The sequence below is a fragment of the Epinephelus lanceolatus genome, chromosome 17, assembly GCF_041903045.1.
Source record: "Epinephelus lanceolatus isolate andai-2023 chromosome 17, ASM4190304v1, whole genome shotgun sequence".
Classification (NCBI taxonomy): Eukaryota; Metazoa; Chordata; class Actinopteri; order Perciformes; family Serranidae; genus Epinephelus; species Epinephelus lanceolatus.
Window position 1 is genome coordinate 20,200,725 of NC_135750.1, and position 23,102 is coordinate 20,223,826.

Here is a 23,102-nt window from a genome sequence, read left to right on the forward strand (position 1 = left end):
AGCCCACTCATAATATGCATCTCAATTGGGGTTTTTACCGCAATTTGCGACACATGACCTCTTGGCTGTTGTCATGGAGACATTGTACACAGACAAACTCGCCAAAAGCTTGCAAGACTGCAGATGCATGCCCAAAAGAAAAGTCAACAAGTCTGATCGGAAGAAGAAACACATCTACTTTTAAATCTCATAAAAGACTTGGATACCAACAGATTTCTGGATATGCGCAAATATCGCAACACCGACCTTTTCAAGAAGGTGGTTGAAGGAATGATGGAGGGAGGCTGTGCCTGCCACCAACTTTTTAAAAAATTCTATTTTGATGCAAAGACGCAAAATAACAAGCGGCTCCAGCTGTTCTGCTTTTCCATATTTTGACATTATAAATGACAAGTTGGGGCACGGAGTATGCAGGGCGGCATGTAAATGGGAGTAATAGTGGAATATTAATTTTCATTAGCCAGCTTAGTAGGAATATTGTCTCCTTCAGAGTAAGGGCAAAATATGGAACATGTTGTGCATGTAAACGTAGTGATTGTTAAATTAATGGTTCCACAAGTTGGTAAATTTACTTTCTCGTTAAGAGTTACATGAGTAAATCAATACCAGTATCAATGTTATCAACAAACTCTTGGTAATATTTTCATTTAAATTTTCTTAAATATTTCGTTGACCACAGAATGACCATGTAGGCTAAATGAGAAAAAAGCAGAACTGGTTTGAATTCAAGCTTCATGTAGAATGTGAAGGATTTTTGTTGGAGCGCAATTAGAGGATGCTGAATAGAGGACGTTCAGTAGCAAGAAGAGGATGTGAGGCATGTCTTAAAAAGATTAGTTTTAAATACTGTACATGGGGAGGTTAACTCCCCTTTGGATTTGGAGTACATGCCGATCCCTTCACAGCCTTGTATGTGGGGTTTTGAATTTGACAGAAGCAGCCCCAGGTGGGCCTGAGGAGGGAGAGCAGGACGGGGTGACACTGGACAAATCTGTGAAGTGTGAAGGTGAGGAAGACAGCAGTAGACCCTGGAGGACTGTTGCAGCTTTTGGAGGTTGGGAGTTGTAGAAGTCTGGACACAAGATGTGTACAGCATGTACAAGGAGCTTTACAGACTCCCTGGTGGGGGAAGAGTATGATTTGGTGGATATTGTGGGAAAAAAATGTGTTAATAGCGGTGGAGAGGTCTCACAGAGAGCAGGGGTTTAAGGTTGTATTCAGTTGCTCTGTTGTCTTGATGTTAAGTTTCGAGCTGGTCGGCAGACATCCAGCTGAAGGCTTCAACAAGATGTTTGATGGCAATCTACCAAATGTGTTTGTGAGTGAGCTCCAAGCGACAGTATCTATCAATAGCCTCAAGAGGTATCAAACTCTAGACCCTGTGGAGTGTGGACTCAGCGTGTTTTCCTGCCTCCTTGGCGTGTGCCATTGATTTGAAACCATTGATTTGCCAGAAAGTGTCCATTCACCATTCACCATTCACCTGGCCTCTCTGACTGAGATAAAGCTTGTGAAATCCAAGGTACACTTGAAAGCTAGTGTATAAAAAGATCAGGTCTTGTATGAGTGCTGTACACACACACACTTGAGTGCTGGTGTGTTTGTGTATTTGTATGCCTATATACACTTGCTTGTTCTTACAAGTCCAAATTACAACTGCTCTCCTGCAGTGTTTACTGTCTTAAGAGTGAGGTGATTCAATCAGCTGCTGGATTGATGAATTGATTGTAGAAATCGACTGCAAATTACCCTGACCTCTCCCTCACTCTGCACAGCGCCGGCTGTAGTGGAGCCAGCCACTGTGGTGCCTGAATGCAAATTTCCACTTCGGTCTGCTGTTGGCGTTGACTGTCTGTGCGTTAGGAGTGTTGACAGTTCAAAAGCCCCGTTCTCCTCTGCATGGCGGTGCAGCAGTCTGGGCTGCCTGGCTGAGAAACGAGGCCTGTAGGCTCATCGGCGCTCGGGAGTGAAGACATCATGCTGATTTAGTGATGTCTCAGAGGGACAAATCTCCTCTTTTTGCTCCTTCGCTTCATTAGGCCTCTCATAAAGGAAGGCAGATCAATGGAGGGAGATAGCACACTCGTGTCAAAATGAGTAAAAGGGAAATAGATAGGTAAGGTGCGTTTATGCTGTGCAAAATAAAACCAGGGAAGCACTATTCATCTGACTACCTAAGGCAAGCATATAAAGCTTTGCTAAAGTCTAATAAAAGCTGAGCACACACAGTTCAACACCTACATTATAGCAATGCCACTTGTGAAGTTGATCTATGTTGCCGACATAAGTTGGGGTATTATTTCAAAGCTATTGCCATATGAGAGCATCAATATTGGATGATTATGCAAAACCCAGGATTACATTTAGAAATAACATTTTTAATCATCCATTTTTAAATTCTGTTATATTTGCACACGGCAACCACGGCATGGTCATAGCTGGGGAAAGACTGGAGTTATAGTAAATGACGGCACTGGACATAAATTACAAGAGATAGAATTGTTCATTATTATTAATATTATTATTGTTTTATTTCTTATTATTATTGTTTCATTTTTTATTTATTTATTTATTTTTTTAATTCTTTTTAATGGGGTTTTGAGAGTGAAACAGTTGAACAATTGGAAGAAGAATTTTAAGTACAGATATTAAGAGGACATAAAAAATGAAAACAAATAAAAAACTGACATAAAAACAGAAATAAAAAATCACAATCCAAGTGAATAATTGTACATGTAAGAGGAAAAGGCAGTATTTCAAATAAGTTTGAAATATTTTAGGTTCAAATGAACTGAGAAATGTATTAAAACAAGGTGAATTAGAAAAATAAAAAAGAAATTACGGAGCAACAGACAGAAAATAAAAAGGAAAAAAAAATGTATTTGGATGTTGAATAAGTCAGGAGTGTTTCTCTGATCTCATTTAGTTCAGGCTAGTTTGTGGGAAAGATTTGGGCACTGTTATTGAAGTGGTCAATTGGGGGTTACTTAAAATTAATTATACAACATGTAGCTCTGATGAAGCAATCTGATTGGTCAACAACACATTTAGACTGTGCTTAAATCAGCATAACAACACACCTGGATCATCACTAAAAATACGACTCCGCCATTTCCATGTTGTGCCACAAATGACGTTAAAGCGCACCCTCTTGTGTAACATTGCTTATCAGCTGGGTCAAATGGCTCTAAACCCTCTATTCCCAATGGTTGCTCTTTCTTGAGTCAGAGCTCTCACTAAGTGTAAGCACAAAACGCAGTGTTGCTTCTGTCCATAGACAATCGAACAAACAAGACGATGGCATCCTCAACAATGTTGACAAAAGGCGAGAAAGGCAGCATTACTTTGTGCAGTTCTGCTATGAATGGAAAGTAAGAAGAATATGACGCCACAGATGGTCGGAGGATGCAGACAATATGGTGTCTGTTCTACAGCGAGGTTCAGTTTTATTTCACAGTGTTCACAGTCGAGACTTTTTCGCCACAACATGTACAATACTACTCCAGTGATATTAAAACAGGCTCACTACATTTTCTAACAGACCTTTTGACAGCTTCTATGTGAGAAATCAGACCAAGGAACTGCTAAAACTGATAGACAGCTGAGTGAAATTTCAAGAGATCCAACCGATCGTGTGTTGGGGGGCGACCAATTAGGGCCAAAATCAAGCTCAGTTCACACAGTGTCTCCCCTGCACCGTCATCAAAACACCAAATGAGGGAATACCTTTTGGAAGTGTGGTATTTAAATCTTCAGAGACTTGTAGAATCTATGCAAAGGAGCATTAAAGCAGCTCTGGATGCACCTTCAACACCTTTTTGTTTTTTCCTTTACTTTGTAAACCGTCTGTATGTTCTTATCCTACAAAACCACACTCACTAGAGGTGATCAATAATGCATTGTAAGCTTAAAGACGAGCTATCTTTCTTCATTCTCTGAGCTGACATTTTAGAGAGGCTTTCACTTCACAGAAAATGCCTACTTGGAACTTGAAAACGCAGCACTGATTTAAATCTCCACTGCGCCTTTACCAGGTGCTCAGAGTGACACACTGAGGTCAATATCTCTGTGAATGAAAGGTACAGCCTCAGGATGTATTTGCTCTTGAAAGACTGGTTCATTTTAAATGTAAAAATATACATGAAGCCCTTCAGATCAACATGTGACACGTAACAGCAGCTCATTACAGTTTTATTACATGTTTTTGCAAGTAGGTAGAGCTGCAGCCGGAGCGGCTACATGACCCAGCTATGAGGCTATGAAGTGTTTCGTTAAAAGCGAGGCACTTAGGGTTGAGGTCAGGGTAAGGGTTACATCTTGTTACTGACAAGATGAATCGCGTCTTTACGTATAATGAATAAAGTAAATGAATAAAGTGGATTATCGCTACATTTTGCCTCATATTTATTCACTACAATGTCGTGTTTTAGTAGGGTTCACATAACCTCACATTGGTGGGTTTGTCTTGTACTGGTGGTGGACGCGGACGTGTAGGCTTCAAATGGATTCTGGTTGCAGGTATACATGTCTGTTTTTGTGCTTGTGATGTTGCACTCTAATGACCTCCCCTTTGTCTTCCTCCTGGTGAACAAACAGCTTCCCCTTGACAGACGAACAGAGCACAAAGACATCCTTTCACTTTTCCCTTTTTCATTTTCACCCCATTATCCTCTCCTACACTAGTCGACTTGCTTCCTCCCCCCAGTCCACAATTTCCTCATCACCAAACTGCCTTAGAGCTGGCAGGAATAATGTTGATGTCAGTCACTTTACACTAAATCAAGGCACATTAGCCCCCACCTCTGTCTCACTCTCCTCTCATGCTCTTACTTCCCTCTTTGGCCTTTCATTGGAAACCATAATTAGTCCTTCATTAAGCCCTTGGAAATTGCGCTAATGGACTCTGCCATTCAGCCGACTTCATTTAAGCTGCAAATCAAGCGACAACGGTCGAGGACACGACTCTGCCATGACTTCATCTTGCAGAGGCTCAATTAAGACGGGAGTCTCAGCAGGAGTCGGGGAGGAGACCTCAGACAGTCAGCCTTTACGCCCGGCTCCTGCTCGAGTGCAGCAGGGAAAGAGGGGGAAAAAAAAGAGGAGGAAGCAGAACGAAGTGGTGATGTGTTGAAGTCGAGCCAATGTTTAGCATCTCCTGGGGGAGGCACATCAGATCCACTCAGGCAGATAAAACAGAGTGCTAACATCTTTCAACCTTTTTCGCTGAGGAGCCGCTACAAGTGCGGACAGCGAGCGGCTGACCCCGGAATACAAACACAGAGCGGACGCAGCGCTGTCTAACACGATGAGCCGCTGACGGTCTGGGAAGCATCACAGTTCAAACACAGGCCACGGATTCGGTCTTCATGCTACAGTACAGGCTAATGACATTCAATTTAAATAAATTATGTGGTTTTGCTTTAACTGCATCAGCAAGCATCCCAGGCAGCTATACCAAATGAGTTTTTCCTTTAATCCTATATGTATGGAAGTATGTTTGTGCCTCAATCCTGAGCGCGTGAGGAGACTTTCTTTTTTTTGCAAGCACATAAATTACCAGATAGGATTTAATATGGTTTTATTTTGATCTTGGGCTGATATATGTGGATATACTTTGAGTTTTGGTTGTTAAATCAAACATATTTTAATGGAAAACAGACTTTTGCAAAGGTATAGACATTAATGTGTTAACAGCAGCAGATGTTCTCTCTGAATGGAGTCACTCCTGGTGTTGCTTCAATCCCTGCGTTACAGAGTGAGCATTAAGAGTGTCGCATTGTGGGTTGTGTGTTGCTTTAATGTTGCTCGGCTAGAGACGTTCTTAATGTCTGTTTAAGCGTGTTTTGCAGCCACAGAATAAATGCATTCCTGACGAGCGAGGTGAAAGCGTCCTCACTGCAGAAGCCGACCGGGCTTGGAGTCAGCTGTCAAGCAGCCAAGATATAACAGAATTTCATAATGGTGAGCTCAAAAAGAGAGTCTGACAGGAGAGTGTGTGAGTCAATGAAGAAGCAACTGCGCTCACTCCAACACGCTGCACAACTGTGGATTCATGTTGTGCTTTGATGGAAGTATTCTGTCTTTCACTTTCACCAGAGCATGGTGCAAGCATCAAGGGAACAGACTCTCATCTTAACACAAATAATAACTTTCTCAAAAAGACAATGAAAAACTCTTTGTCCAAAAACAGGCATTTTTCTTAATCGTCTTTTACTTGGGCATATATGGAATAAACTTTAAAGAATAATATATTAATGTTGTAGGATTAATATAATTTGAGCAGCACAAATTTATTTTGTGCTCACTAAATGTATATGAGAAGATGAGAATAGTTACACTGAGGCTATTCGGCCATTTACACCCATCAAAACGACACGTTATCTTATACGTAGGATTTTTAAACAGGTAAACCTGCTAAAAATAGGCTATACACTCCTTTTCCATTGCCACTAGACCAGAGCTGTGTCCATGGCTCTGAAGCACAGATGTATGCCTTTCTCTGTGTGTGTATTTATTTTGTTTTATGTGTCATGATCACGTCATGGACAGGCCGGCAAACAGGCTAGTAAACAGTATAAAGCAGCATGGAGACCTGTGAAAACTTTATGGTGGTTACCTTTTTTATATCTCTCACTTATTCAGTTTCTTTTTCAAACTCCAAGACTAATTTGGATCGATGTTTGAGTGCTGCGTGGGCAAAGACAGACGGTATTTTGTAATAGCACATCGTTGCATCTTGCCGGCTAAGGGCTAAAATTAGCATGTTCACCCGGGTGTTCCCATCAATGCCAATCAGAGCCGGAGCCGATAAATACCCATGATTAGAGTCATTTGACCCATGTGTGAATGCCTATTGTAACCTTCCCCTTACATTAAAAATCCAGATGTTAGTGGGTGTTAGTGGGTTTTTTGTGCAGTGGAGGAGGGGCTATGATCCCACTGTGTGCTGTGATTGGCTTGTATTCGTCACAATGACGCCTCAAGGCCGAGAGGAGTTAGGATTGGGGCAAAGGGGTCTTTGTTAGGGCTTGAACTCAAGAAAAGACTACTTACACATACCTACTTACAAGAAAAAACTTGCTAATGTCCTGCCAGAGAGTCGAGTGACACAGAATAAAGAGCGACAAAGTCCACAGTGGTAGCAAGATGTGTTAGTGGGTTAAGTAGAAGACTTTCACACAAGGGACTGGAGTTTGAGTCCTGTGAGAATCAGTGTGGGTGTATTATTTTAAGACTTGGTTGACTTATTATTTTCAGTTTTTAGGATGTATAAAGCTGCTGAATGCACACTGTGTACATAAACTTCAGCAAAACAGCTGAAAAGACCCATTTGTGTTAACGTTATATTTAGATGTTGCTAGGACACTTGGGTGTAGGGAGCCACACTGGCTTTTTACACCTGGGTATATATAGCATTGTTGGCTACCGACACTTGGGTGCAAAAAGCATTAGCATAAATGTTTTTGCATGTTCATGGAGGAAACTAGATTAAGGAACTAAAGCGACATTTAATTGAGTGCATAATTGTTTGTTGTTTGCTCAGATTAAACTGCTCAGTGCATGATCATTTTCTTTTCAAAATAAAATTTAAGTGCTTGATCAGATTGTTGTCATTGCACGCTCAGGATTAAGCCACAAATAAAATGCCATATGTGCAAGTCTATATTAAACTAGGGAAAACCAACAAAAAGTTTTATGTTAATGGCATGCACACAGTGAGAAAAAAAGACAAGATGGTGAGAGACTTACTGTCATTAGATCCTTGATTTTCATCCCAGGTACGAACATAATCATCCTGCAGAAACACGAAGAAAACAATCATCTATTAGCAGCTGCAGAGAACGAGCAGCCACGTAATTCACACACTGCAGGCCTGAGTGCACAGTGTTGTTGATAGCACAACATATCAACACTCTGTCATCTTCATAGAGGAGAAGTGAAGTAGTTTACATTATCATCGCACACTGATTCTAATTTGTACATTAGTCTTGCAGTATGATAATTAGCTAAGTGAGTCACACCACAGACAGATGGGAATGTACTGTGGATGTACATCTGTATGGAAATGAGCCCGACAAATCTGCACCCGATGCCTATATGTGAGACATATGGCTCCTTTTAAAAGTGCTCTGCCTTTCCCACCACTTAATTAGAACATTAATCGTTCTAATTAAAATGGGCAAGTTGAAGGAGATTTGGAGTAAAAAGAGAAAGACAGAAGATGGATGAAGAAGCCGAGATAAAGACACACAAAAAGACAAGGAAATGAGTCATGAATGAAAAAGACATAAGGCAGCTGGAGGAGCAGTGTAGAAAAAAAAACTAGAGAGAACTGACCTCTACCTCCTGGTGAAATGACAGCAAAAGGAGAGAAAAGAGCCAATATTAGTGAAGAAGAAAAGAGTAATTTCAGATACAGGGTATTAAGCTACATTCAGACATCTGAAAGGCCCAAAGAGAGACTTTACATGTTCATATTTTAAAGCCCTTTATATAACATTACACATCCATGGCCAAAAAAGCAACAATCAGAGTTAGAAAGATCCTTATAGAGATGTGAATACTCAAAAAAATGATCAGATTTGATTGACAGTGGCCCAGCACTGTGACTAGTGCAGGGAAATACATGACAATCCAAACCCTGCTCAATTTGAACCAGTGAGAACAGCAAGGAAAAAACTTAAATACACAAAAGCCCAATCCCATTTCTTTTTTAACCCTACCTCTTATTTTCAAGTGCCACTTGCCCCCTCGGAACAGAGTCACAAGGGGAAGTGGTTGAAATCGTCCCCTATGAAATGGGACAACCCTTCAAGACCATGATACATCATTGGTAGTCACTGATGGTGTTTATGTTAGGCAACCAAACATGACAAGTGTTACTGGATATCGCAAATATGCCGTCTTCTGCTGTGGTGATTTCTCTCACATGGGCTATAGGCATGCTTTTGCAGCTTGCAATTTGTTCACAGCTTAAGTTTCACGCTATCAATCTATCAAACAAGTCATCATATAAAAAGGACACTGCCTCATGGAGTGCTGAAGGGATGATGTTTTTGTAGATTGACAGAAATCCAATGGGATTTTCCAATAGGAGTTTTGATTATTACAGAAAATAAACTCTGTTAAAACAAAAGTTTAATGCTAACGTTACTTATACAACAGTTAGTTCCGGCCCTGCAATCTGATTGGTCGAGAGACAGTAAAACCGTGACAATATTGGAGTACAACATCACGGTTATTTCACTGTGTATGTATCACTCCGCCTCACAGCTGATTGCAATCAACAATCAAATCAAAACTGACGGTTAGTGTCAGTTAGGTCAGCAGTTGCGTTGCATCCGTGGAAGAGTATTTAAACAAACTTCCACCAGATGCAAATACCCTTTATCTGAAGCCCAGGATGACAGCAGCTCACACAGACAATATCTGGTACACTAAAGCTCCGCTGGGAATAAACTCACTCGCACAGATGCTGCCGAAGATGTGTAAAGAGGCGGGGACAAAAGCTATCTATACCAATCACAGCCTCAAGGCGACTGCCATACAGAAGCTGTCAGATGCGGGTCTTGAAGCTAGGGAGATCATGACAGTGAGTGGGCACAGGTATGATGTTGTTTTAACGTAGCCTATGCGTAAAGTTAGTCTTCTAATTAGGAGTCAGGCCCTAAAATATACCTTTTGTCTTGCTGGTCTGAGAGCTTGTTAAGCTACTGGAAGCCATCCATGGAGAGCAGAAAACGATGGCGCAACATACTGTCAGATCAGAAGGCAGAGTCGGCTGTGCCTGTGAAGCGACAGTCCACCATGCAGTCACCAGAGACTTATTTCACTGGCTGCACAATTAATTGAAATGTGCAGATAAATGTGTATAAAGAGTAAGTGCCTGGCGCACCATGTCTGCGTTAGTCCTGAGGGAACTATTTTTGTTGGCGCAAGACAAATAAAATGCTTAAATTATCTATTTTGTCCTCATTTTTCAACATTTCTTAATCAGCCTTGCTTATTTAACTGTTGAACTGTTGTATAAAAGCAGTATCACACTCGAGCTTGTGATGTTATACTCGTATATCGTCACGGCTGTGATTTGGTCATAGGCAATCACAGCCGTGACGATATACGAGTATAACATCACTCCCTCTCGTGTGATATTGCTTAATTAAACATTTAGGCTAGTTCACAAATAAACAACACTTTTGTAATTTTTGAAGCATAAACACAATTGCCATAAGTAAAAATCTAATGTTACACGACTAACATGGCCGCCACAACAAGACTATAAACAACAAGACACTAAAGCAGTGTTCAGCATGATGACGTTTTGTAGTCACATTTAGCCGTCTTTTTTACGACATAAAATCTTCAGTTAGCGATCATATTTTATGTCGTAGAGTAAAAAATTAAAGTCTCTTAAATTTGTGTTAAACACAGACCTAATTTCAGGCATCTAACCAAACACCGACTAAAAAAACCCCCACTCACTTCAAGATAAGGGAACGAGGAATACGTGGTAAAATGCGAACTCATTTCCAAGTTTTAGGACTCATTCCCGTAGCACTCTATTAGCAGGCTGCTAGTGGTGCTCTGTATGCTAACGTTAGCAACCTGTGCTCCCTTTGTACTGATATAAGAGGAGCAGTAACGTTAACATACAAGCACAGCCACTTCACAGCTGGACTTCAGTTAAATTTTGTGCTTCATATGCCATCACATGGGGAGAATGTGACATGGAAATATGTCAAAATGTGAGACTGTCATGCACAATTCAGCAACAACAATGTAACGTTAGCTAGCTAACTACCGCAACACTAGCATGCTAACGATTTCTTTTGTTATGACTGTTGTAAGGAAAAAAAAAGAGGACCATAACACATTGAAATGACATTAAACTAAGATAATATGATGGTTATTGTAATTTTCAAATCTTTATTTATGAAAAATATACACTTGTTGGCTCCTTTTGTTGCTCTTACAGCCATCATGTTGATGATTTCTGATAACGCTCAGTTTTAACTGTGTCTTTGAATAACCTCTGTTTGGAGGGCCATGAAGCCCCTACACTCAGGCTGTTCTCACAAACTGTTCACATGTTTTCCTCTGAAAATGAATGCACCCAAATTCATACATATCCCACCTATTTTGAAGGGTGCAATCACGTGACCAACGCGCTGATGGGAATAAACAATAAGGAGCAGGCTGCGGTTGTTGCCAGCTCACCCTTTTTCATCTTTTAGGGCTGTGGCCTTGTGGGTAAGCTGTAGTATGGGTGTGACATGTACTTCATGGTGTGCCTTGGTGTATGGAGGGAAGCAGCTCTCTCAGGGTGTCATGTGCTGTGTTCGAAACCGCATACTACATACTACATACTCAATCAACAGACAGTATGCAGACCGTTTACACTGTAGCATACTACATGATAACCCACAATGCATTTCGCTCCTGCCCGAGCCGAAATCAGCCGGCCTTAAGCTGATTTCGCTTAAGCTCTAAACTCTGTAAATATATAACTTTAGCAACATTTGAAACATTTTTAGGCGAGAAAGTAGCCGTTTAGATCCACAACGTGTTGAAAATCTGACCAAATACCAGCTGTTTACAATTTTGTTCGGACGATTTCGGAGATTTTGGCGCTACTCAAGCTAGCCGTAGTGAGCAACGCACTTCCGGTTATTTTCACAAAATAAAACACCCGTTGCCCTTTCTTATACAGAAAACCATAACGATAAAATTTGTGCTTTTACTTTGAAAACGGGAGGCGAACCTACCCTTGATGTAGCTAGCTTGAAACCGCCGTTTTGACTGATCTCGTCCCGTTAACGGAATTTGACCATTCAAAATGCCTCACCGGAGAGTCTTGTCAGCTCTGAGACGAAGATCGGCCCACCGTCGTCGGTACATCATGCTCGCAATCGACTTGGGATTGTTCTCAGATGTAAGTTTCCTTTTTAATCGACTATAAATCTAATCATAATATACAACGCAATATAACATACCTCACAGCCTGAAAATTGGAGGGAAAAATGTACATCATTGAACAACAAAGTCGTTGTGAATTGAATGATTTATAAAGTTTCATAAGTTATAATATACAGTAGTAATAAATATAAATAAATAAATAACTTCTTCTTTTTTCTTTTGTCCTGTTCACGGCAAGGAAGTGACGATCGATGACATCACGTTACATTGCATCTTGGGTAATTTGAGCGTGAGTAGTAAGCTCATGATGTATACTCAACATTTCTGGCAAATCTAGTATGCATCCGGGAACTTCTCGCATACTCAAAATCGCATACTGCGCAGTGTAAACACACTACATACTCAAAGAGTTAGTATGAGTAGTAGGTAAGTATGCGGTTTCGAACAGACCCATGGTGAAGACAGCATGTGCCAAAGAGTAATGACTGTCAGCAGAATTTAGTGCATAAGCTCAGGGCTGCTGTTCAACCTCATGAGAAGGCCATGTTTATTGTTTTGTGGTGAAGACTGCAATATGGTCATTGTTGGTGAATAGCACCTGAACGCCTCGCCATCCTTCCTTCTGCAGAGAGGTCCAGACCGCTAAAAGCTATACCAGCTTATAATGAGCCAAGCTAAAAGGTAAGCCGGCGTGTTCCCAACTACAGTTCAAAGCTGGTAAACTGTCACTCAGAGAGAGGTAACATCGTGGTGGACGAGTCACAGAAAAACTGACTTACCCCTGGAGCTGTATGTTCGGAGCAGGGTGAACCCTGAGTGAACTCTGAGTCACTTTAATATCCTCACTGTGTTTCTCTTCCTAAACCTAACCACAGTAACTTTACTTGCCTAAATCTAGCCTATGTAACTTAATGTTAATTACCTAACTGTTTGTTAAGGATGTAACATAATTCGTGTGGGTGCTAATTCGTAGAAAATCATAGGAACTGTTGGGTGTACATTTTTTGTAGGACGTCATACGAGCTGTTCTATGAGATTACATTGCAAAACTTTTCCCTACTCCTCTATCCCAACAAGAATGGGGACCTTAACCCTAGAGGTGAATGTGCAAACAGGGGGTTAAAGGCAAAGTGGTAGAAGCAAGGGGTGTGGGATTGAGCCAAAGTCTCTCCTATGAAATAACCAAAACTGCTTGAACTTAGAAAAGTGCATCATGTTCCTTTCCATCATCGCTCTTAGTAAGAAGCTTTTTAAAAAATGTTATCAGAACCTTTAATAGTAAATAAATGTAGAAAAAGTGTGGAAAAAAATCATAAGCTCACAATTTCTATTTTTCCTCTAGCTAAAACTGGAAAGATAACTCAATGAACTTCAAAATTCTTATTAATGTAAAGGCACTAAATTAGACACATTAATGATCGTATTTTCTTCAAATAAAAGGGAATCCCACAGGAGGCAGTTCAGATGTAAAGCTTTTTTGAGCATATTGCTGTGTCTGAAATAATAAACATGAGTCATTTCAAGATATTTACAATCGGCCATCCCCCTCCTCCTTAGAGATGACTTACTCATCACCGTAAACATTTACTGTGCTGAAAGCGTGTGCCAAACAGCTCCCCTGAAGGCGATAAATCCTGACACAACACGTGAAATAAGCAGCCCTCATGAAAGCTGGGACCTTCTTCTTTGACCCTCACAGTTTCATTTCACAGAGGTAAATATTTTCATCACTGGTGAGGACTCCACTCGAGGGTTGAAATCTACCAAACTGCTGCTGCTACTGCTCTGTTCGCCCTCGACTCACTGCAGCAGCACCAAGCTCATTTCCCCTGCTCAATGTCAGAAAAATCACTTCCAGTAAACTGGCTCGTGTCTGGATTTTAACTTAACACTCCAGTTGAGCCTCGTGAATGATTGCTGGTTATGTAGTTTAACCTTGTTGGGCCTGATGGAGTCACGCATTAGCAGGGTAAGACCTCAAAGGGTTTACGACCTGGCCATTAATCCGACGCCTCCCACGTCTCCTTTATTGATGCTTCAGCTTCTGCATTATTTAGCAGCCTTTCTGTATTTGTGTTTCTGCCAGGACCGATGAGGGAAGTGTCCTGCTGCGCTGACAGGACTGGAAATCAATGATTTCATAAAAGAGGGGCTGCAGAAAATGTATTCGGGGAAAATAAATTCTCCTGAGCTTACAATGAAAGTGAGCATGAGACGCAGAGCGCGGTGACAAGTTTGGCACACGGCAGAGAAGTTATATCACTCGAAAATATGACTCACAGAGCAGCATCCTGATGAAACGACTGCCGGTTTTTACACAGAAGTGATTAGAGGAAGCAAGCTGAGAGCTGAAAACACTCAGCTGTATCCAGGAGCTCTGTGATCTACCTGATAACATCAAAAAGATCTCCTCTCGCTAAACGGAGTGGGAAAGCTTACCCTCGGCATCAAACATGGCAGGCTGTTCACCCTGCTGCTGAGCCCCACAATACTGATTGACAGATCACAATCCCTCATATCTGTAGGACGAGGATCACGGCCTGATGAGCCTGTCCACTGTAAAATTGGGCTCAACTCAAGTGGAACCACACAGTGTCATTAAAGGATCTCTTCAGAAAGTGGCAGATATCGTGCTTGTTGGATCGGATTGAAAAAGAACAAACAGGAAACTGGCTGAAATGAATGTGTGTGTCTACCTGACAGGCCGTGTGTGTGTGACTGACAGGTGTTTCTCAGTAAATGTCAGCTGTCAGACTCACTCTGTGTTCACTGTGGTTGTCCTGAGGGGTTTGTTCGTGGTGACGGCGGAGTGCCTCATCAGTAACAAAAGGACACAGTAATAACACTCTCATGTGGAGGTCTGCGCGGGCTCGGATGAGGGTTTATACTTGACCTTTTCTCACAATTAGTGTTAACATCTGCCTTCAGTGAATTCGTCAAATCCATGCAGAGCAGCACAGAGCTAAAATGTACGAGTAGCCCTCTGTATCAACAAAGCACATGGGACATAGGCAGCGGGGGGGAGGCAAAGGACAGGTCCCCCTTAATATTTAAAACATGCATCCTCTACCCCCACCCACCCAATAAAAAGTAGCAGAGGACTTGTATTTTGACAAAATTAAAGACTTTGGCTTCGTGTCAACCACAGCCTTATTTCCCAGCTGAAAACATCAGCCGCTCCTCAGGAAACTCCAAAGTGGGAGCACTTGAGAGCACTTTGGAGGAGCTGTGTTTTTCAGTTGAGATGCATTGATTGCATCTGGTTGCTATGATACAGGATACACCTGGAAGTACATGTGATGGCACAGGGTAGAGTACTTGCATGTATGAAGGTTAGGCTGAAGCATAGAGAGGACGGACTCGTTGGTCTATGTGGGTTCATGAGACGAAACATAAACAACATGAAATATTAACATATTTCTTCTCTATTGTTGTTGGTGTTCAGAATATGTGACGGTTGGCCTTCGTGGTATTTGTTCCTCTTCCGCTGTGACTGTACAGCTGGGTAAAGCGTGGCAGTGACAAGCGGCTGCAGGATTTTACACCAAGGTTGAACATCTTGAACATAGGTTGAACAAACATTGATGCAGAAAATGCAAAAATTGGTGCATAAAAATTCAGAACAATGCAGGAAATTAAGTGTTTGATGCTCTAAGTTTTCTGGCAGAGGACCCCCAAACCCCCTGTTTCATATGTGTCCCCCCAATGTTGAAATGGAAGCTACACTATTGACTAGGGGTCATGAATTCAGCCCAAACAGACACTAGTCTCAGGTTTTCATGTACAACAGTGTGTCCATGGCCAAAAACTTTTTATGGGTGAGGTTAAAAGCCTCAGAGCTGCTGCAAAGTAAAAACCAGGGAGGCCCCAGTCTGTTAGCCAGCTCCAACTTTAGAATTTAAATTGATGCAAAAAATATTTGATTTCTGTGTGTCTGTTTCGTTGATGAAAAACAAAACAGTGCTTCAGGTTTGATCAAATCAAGGCTGTTCAGTGTGTAGTTACTGCTAGTATTCTTTTTAATACAAAATGAAAATCCTCCCCAGCTGTTCTCATGCACTGTTCGTGCGTATACCGCATAAAGTAGCCTAATGCACCTCAACTTGTATAAAACTATAACAATCATGAGCCAGTAATGGTGCATAACAAACATAATCAGGAAGGCTGCAATGACGTGACCAATGTGCGGATGGGAGTAAAGAAGGAAGTAGTTTAAAGACCAAAGGTCTGTGCAAAACAAACCCTCACAAACAGCACTGGACACTGTCCGGGTCCATCATGTGATGCCATGGGGCCCAAAAAAGACTTTGTCACATAGACTTACATGGTGAAAGAGAAGTCTGTAAATCAGTGGGTAATTTTTTTTTTTTGTTCTTTTTTTTAGCATCACAACCCCCTGCAAAATGACTGGTTTTACTATCAGTGTTTAATCCATTCTGTCTGATAACATTTTGCATGTCTAGAGGAGCAGCACGATTTAATCATTTTATTCCCATTTAAGTTAGCGGGGGGGCTAAACCACAAGTCTTGCTGTTGGAGAACTTCTGCTCGGCTGCACTCAGCTGCTGTAACGCCCAAAATATATGGGACACAAGTGTGGCTTGACACATTAGCCGCAGCCTTCCCACAGCAGACCACTACCAATATAATCAACTAAAGCGGCTACACTGAACACCGAAGCGATGCTTGCCCGCATAGGCACCGTGCTGCTCAACTCTATTTTTACCTGGCTGGTCAATTTTCCCCATCTGCACACAGCTCTGCGACCCTCCAACAGATAAAAAGTAAGTAGAACTGTAAAATAAACGAGCACAATGTGTTTACAAGTGACAAAAATGAATAGCTCATTGTACCAGAGGCACTGTTTTTACATTTTTACACTAAAATAAATAAATCAAATTGATGCATCCTGTTTTTGAAATGATCTATTTAATTAATTCAGTATCAGTTGATATAGTCTATACGTTTCCAAACCCTCCATAACCAACTGCATTATCGCTTGGCAAAACTCAATACACACAGTGAAGCTAGCAGAAACCACATGCTGCAGAGACAGAGTCTGTGTAGCACTTACAGAACCCTGCTCCACTCTACCTATGTGACAAACCGCGTCCATGCCCCACATATTTTAGCTGTTAGTCTCTTGTGCGCTTACTCTATGGGGCCCCAAATGTGGAAGATCTGGGTAATTTCATACCACGAAACTGAGATTTTTTTGGCTTCATGCACTACTGAGCAACTTTCATAGGAATGAACAGAGGCCCGCCTCCAAAGCTGTATCCAGTTTTCGTTATACATCCATGTTGTAAGGAGGCAGGTTAGGATGGTGGATGGGTCAAACGACACAGACCAATTTTCTAGATCATGTGAAGCCATGTGAACTTTGGGTTATTTTAAGCTACATCGTCACCATGTTTTTTTTTCCTAAACCTAACCACAGTAACAGGATACATTCAGTCCTCCATATATAATCTGTTTGTGGACCTTGTGACCCAATAACATTCTCACATGACTCCCTACTTTGCCCCCAGTTGAAGAGTCATGTTTTTTGGCGCTGCAATGACTGACGCTGATGTGCAGTCTCAAAAATGCACTTCCTTAATACTAAGGGACATGTTCAGGCTGGAGAGGGTTTGATTAGACAGTCACCTGCTTTTCAGAATGAGACTAAGTGCCTCTCTACACTGAAGGTCCTCCTTACTGTAATCTCCCTCCAGACTTCATCGAGGACCGGGCTGCATGCCCACCACTTCTGCGGCTGAAGCCCCCTTTTTCATCCTCTTCCCAGTCAACTCTGTCGACAGCGTATGGTCCTTGAGCAAATGTGCAATCTTTTTTGAAATAGTACATCAAATTCGTGCACTGCTGTTTTATTTTACATCAATGAAAATCTTGAGGAAGCACACCACTGATATAAACTCTGCTGGATACTGTTGTAGTACAAAATATAACCCCAAATCTGATGAAACAGAGCTGAAAAATAAAAAATTACATTGCCCCGAGGTTGTCTTCAGCAGCGAAATCCCATACAGCACCGTATCACTTTTCCCACCTAGAGATTCACATAACGACTGTTCTTTAAGTGCTGTGCAAAACCTCTCAGCTTTGGTTTACAGATCACATGAGACGCGCCTGGGATGAAACAAAACCCCTCAACAATATTCTCCTCCTATATGTTCTCCTCTTATCTTCATGCACGCTGGGCTGCAGGGCACGAGAAGCAAGCCTGCTGATTCCTGTATTTCTGCATGCACACGGGGCTCAGGCTGATGCTTAAGGATTGCAGAGCAGAGGCAGAGCATCAAACGCTGAGAGTCTGGTCTGCCTCCCTTGCAGGATGGAGTCAAGAGTGAGGCTTATGTAAGAGAGAGCTGGGAGGACTGGGTAAGTAAAAGGTGAAGCGGGGGTTAGTACTTTTGGGAGCCAGATCGATGGACAAATTAAGGGCGGGGACGCAGCAATGATACAGAACATGAGTTTCCACTACACAAGCATAGCAAACATAGCATATTTCTAAGAGCCAAAATTATGCTTATTTTTCTTTTTCTTTCCTCTAATCTTTGTTTTTTTTATCAAGTGAAGTACTGGATAATTCTACCTTTTCTCACCACTTAATAATGTTTCTCAGAGAAAAAAGAGGCTTGTATACAAGGGTGTGATTTCCACTGAGGAGGACGACATGTCCAACCCTCACTTTTTAAAATCCTGTTTTTTTCCTCCTGTGTTTTATGGTTTCAGGTTGATTTTTTTTTTTAAACTAAAGTCTCTCTGTATAATTTTTACTGTCCTGCCACAAAGTCAATATGAGAGAGAGAAGATCTGAGCTGATTTTTAATATACTCATCTGAGTTAGTCTCGGCACCAGACAATCAGAGATCTCCGCCTTCTGATTTAGTTAAGCAAAGCGTCTAAAGACTGACTTGTGAGTCTACATCTGAGTTGCCTTTAAAGACGGACTCAAAGTCATGAGTTTAAGGAGTCCCACCGTGTGGGTTTTAACGTAGACTCTGATACAAGCATTATGCTATAGATTGAGTTTGGCAGATTAATCTTTGATGTGCATTTCCATCATTTTGATATTCTTATTTCTGTGTTCATTTGTCTTCTGTATTTGTAATATGCTGCATCTGCAGAGCTTCTGATGTTTTATCCACTCTGGGGGATATAATTATAAACTGCATTTCCCATGTGCACCTGCACTCTATTTGTTGCATTAGAGATTTGTCAGACACAGTGACTGCAAGCTTGGCTCCATAATTAGAGTGTAGTAATCCCTCTGTTTTTAAATACTGCTAAGACAAATAGAAAGCACTAGACAGAGAATGACTGTGGACCTTATTGTGTCCACACACATTAAGATCAGATGTAAATTGTACGCCAAGCACCTCCAAATTTAATATCTCCAAATTATAGTAATAATTTTATCAATACTATATCAATGTCATATGAGACGAGATATCATCTTAGAGTATGGATTTCATAATATTGTTAGTGTTGTTCTTCCTGGTTTTAAGTGGGCTCAATGCAAAATTCAGAACATATGAGTTGTCTGCACACAGTTCTCAACATGGAGGTGGCTGGCAGCTAGCAGCTAACGGTGCTAACTCCATAAACAGTGCAAAACAATGGCAACAGTGCTGACAGAGCTAATAGTGTTAACCAGGGAGGAATGTGAGGGTGGACACAACACTTTGGCAACAACCCTGTCCCAACATCAGTGGTAACAGCCATTTGCGTGCGGTGCAAAGTGGAGGGGATGAGTTTGCCAACATGCATGCACGGTTGGACCGCAATTAACACAATAAAACACAAAGAATCTCGGATTAAAACACACGCAGAGGTTGTGTGACTTCATTCTCTGCTCAGGACACAGTTGCTTAACTTTATCTTTATATGACAAATAGCAGTTTGCTGCTGTATTAATGCTCTGAATGTTGCTTACAAAACCTTTAAAAAGTGTGTTACAGTAACATGATGTAATTTTCTGACTTTACCAGACTTTTCCAGCTGTTCTGTTATTTGCTTTTGCTAACTTAGACCTTATAATCAGATTACTGATGATTATTTATCAAAAATCTCATTGTGTAAATAATTTGTGAAAGAACCAAGAGTCAACCCTACATTATCGCCGCAATATTGAAAAAAAAAAGTCCAAAAAAATTATTATTGGTATTTGATTTTCTCCATATCGCCCAGCCTGATGTACGTGATACAATAGATGCACCAGGTTGTACCAAAAAAAAAAAAAAAAATAATTACAACCCAAGGTATTGGTCCTTTCTTATGCGTCAGTTTGCAAATAGATTTCCCATTTCTATCTAAAACATATTTTGACAGATGAATAGATATATTGTCTGCTTTACTCTTCTCCATACTGGTTTATACATGAGTAATCTCATTCATATTGGAGGTGGTGGACAAAAGGTATTCATTTACACCCGCACTGAAGTTTGTGACACTATAGACATTGTGCTTTGTACATACAAATTTCTTGCCTCTTTCAGGAGAGGCTCTAATGTCACTCTTCACACTCAAGTAGAGATGAGTGACGTCAGAAATACTGTGACAGCAAAGGATGAATAAAAGGTCAAATACAAAAGCTAGCTGAAAATTGCACTCAATTATGTAAACGGTGAATTGCTTTTTCCATTTCACTGGATACATATTCAAAGGCACAAAAAAATGGACGGGTTTCAAAGAACCTGACAGAAATTTTGATGCGTTTTTCAAACTTTCTTCGTCCTTATCAGTCTCTAATACACACAACATGCACACACAAAAAGCACACACACACACACACACACACACACACACACACAGTTACAGCTATAAAAATCACACTTAGTCCACAAAGTCTCTGTGCTCTCATGCCAACCCTGTACTCACTATCTATAAATAAAATCAGCCCTTGTGCCTTTCAGGGCCCTGCGGGGAATAAGAAAACAGTCTGCAACTCACAGAAGAATCTGGTACAAACAGTGAGAACCTTCACACTTCACTGAAAACATTGAGCTCCACTGAAAAACAGACATGTACAACAATGGAAAATCAATGGAGTTGCCTTGGTAGGGGCTTCAATAAGGATAAGAATCAGCCAATGATTTGAGACAGGGGAGTCGAAAACAATGTAATCGAATAAGAGAGTCACAACCAGATCAGCAGCAACAGTGGACTGAAACCTGGCTCGTCTTGGGGAAAAGGCAGCTGGCTGTCATTTCTGGTGCCTAACAAGTCCACTCATCAAGCTTACTCATGCTAAAATTCCTTTAAAAAGATCCACATGATCTCTCTATTCTTTTTGCTGTAATTTGTAAGCTACAAATTATTTTGAACACCCTTAATTTGCTACTCTTTGTCAAAGACTTTGCTATACCTGTCTAGCTCTCCGTTCTGACATGATACATAGGAAATTGACAGTGATAACAAGGACAGATCAATCATCAGAATTCATTGTGCTTTTTAACACAATGGGTCCTTAAATTCAGTCAAAGATAGAAAACAGTAGACTTCTCATGTCTTGCTGGTGACTATATAAAGATGGATGACAGGACAACTCCACAGAAGTTAAGCCAACATTTTGATCGCCCCCTGGTGGGTGGCTACAGGTCAAGCCTGCCCACTCCATGTTAGCAGATGGGACATGAGCCAAACTACAAACTCAAAGTACATGTCAAATAAATTCTTCCCAAAGATGGTTTCTGTCAGTTTAGGTAGTTCTTATCAAGCTGCTGTACGTTTGAGTGTTCATTTTTCTGATCATCTTGGTTTTAATTAGTTATTTGATACAATAGAAATGGGGTTTGACATCATGATTGACAGTTTGGTGTGCTTACAATCAATGGCGCTGCTCGCAATTGGTAGGATGGCAGTTTGGGCGGGAACTCGACACCTGCGCAGACTCTGGCTGTAAATGATGTCACCAGCACAAGATGGCTGTGGCCATATCTAGGATATTTTGGCTTGATTTTTGTACAGTGGGAGTAAGTGGAGACTTATCGTCCATCTTTATGTACAGTCTATGGTTTAAGTGTAGCTGGCAGATTTAATCAGCTATAGCAAGCTAGTTGGTTAAGCTTACAGTAGCTCCATGAGTTGGTCCAGTTGAATTTTTCTTGTCTCAAGCTGACTTGATTCAAAACCAGAGCCATTTAAAAAAGTGAACCATGCCATTGTTCCTGTGGCACATTCATCCGAAACCCAAATAGTTTGAAAAAATGTCCCATTGGACCAAGCACCTTTTTGCCCAACAGCCCTGATGTTCTTACACTAACCCAATCTCATTCCTTGTGCATAAACCTAACCAACCCAACCAACAAAGGGTACCAGTCGGACACGGGTCATGCTTTCTCCATGGTGGGGAAAAAGAATTGACACCTGGGAAGGTCCAATGATCTGTTTAGGAGAGTGGCTATTTTCTGAGCAAAGGCTGTTGCACAAATGGGGTTAAGGTCCAATATGAGACATGTTTTGGACTATTTGGGTTTCAGAATAGTGAGTCTTTGGAACAATGGGCAATCCCCGTAAAAAGTGTCATAAATACACACATGTACTAAAAGAGTGACCTAAAAGCTGCATGCTCCAGGCACAATGTCAGCATCTGACAGAGGACACATATAGCCTTGGAGACATGGAAATGAATAAATGCCATTCTTCAGGTATTGCAGCGTAGAGCTCATTCTTAGTATAAAAAGGAGGATACGGAAGAATGTTAGATCACACCTTCAATCTGACAAAACCCAGTTTGGCTTCTTTGTTTACACAGCCTACCTGCACAAGCTTGACAGAGGTTTATGCTTTAGCTAGTGTTTGCATTTTCAAACAGTATGTTTCTCTGTCAATGTTACAAGAGAAAAAGGTTTTATTATAGTGTTTAGTGAATGCAACGCTATCTTGGATAATGAGCTTAGCTGGGGTTGCTGGAGTGTAAACTTCACCAAATCCAGTAAATAGCAGAGTAGAGCCGCTAACATCATCTTACATTTTGACATTGCAGCATCCAGGATCTGCTTCCACGATGGGTAAACATGGTGAATTTATCACTCCTGAAAGGTGCTTTTGTGTTTTTTAACATAACCTATAACCCCACTAAATAATGCAGTATAAGCTGCCTCTGGAGCGCAAGGTTAGTGTAGTACACTAGTTAGCTTGACATGCTAACAACAGCTGTTGTTATAGCAGACAAACAC

At 41.1% G+C, this 23,102-nt stretch overlaps 1 protein-coding gene across 2 annotated transcripts in view; it reads right to left on the reverse strand.

Annotated features, from left to right (window-relative positions):
• spock2 (SPARC (osteonectin), cwcv and kazal like domains proteoglycan 2) overlaps window positions 1-23,102 on the reverse strand; it is a 39,490-nt gene that overhangs the window by 10,529 nt on the left and 5,859 nt on the right. For both annotated transcript variants that reach the window (XM_033612486.2, XM_033612487.2), the window contains exon 2: window positions 7,750-7,795. In XM_033612486.2, the coding sequence (XP_033468377.2) occupies window positions 7,750-7,795 (46 nt within the window). The remainder of the gene's footprint in view (window positions 1-7,749; window positions 7,796-23,102) is intronic.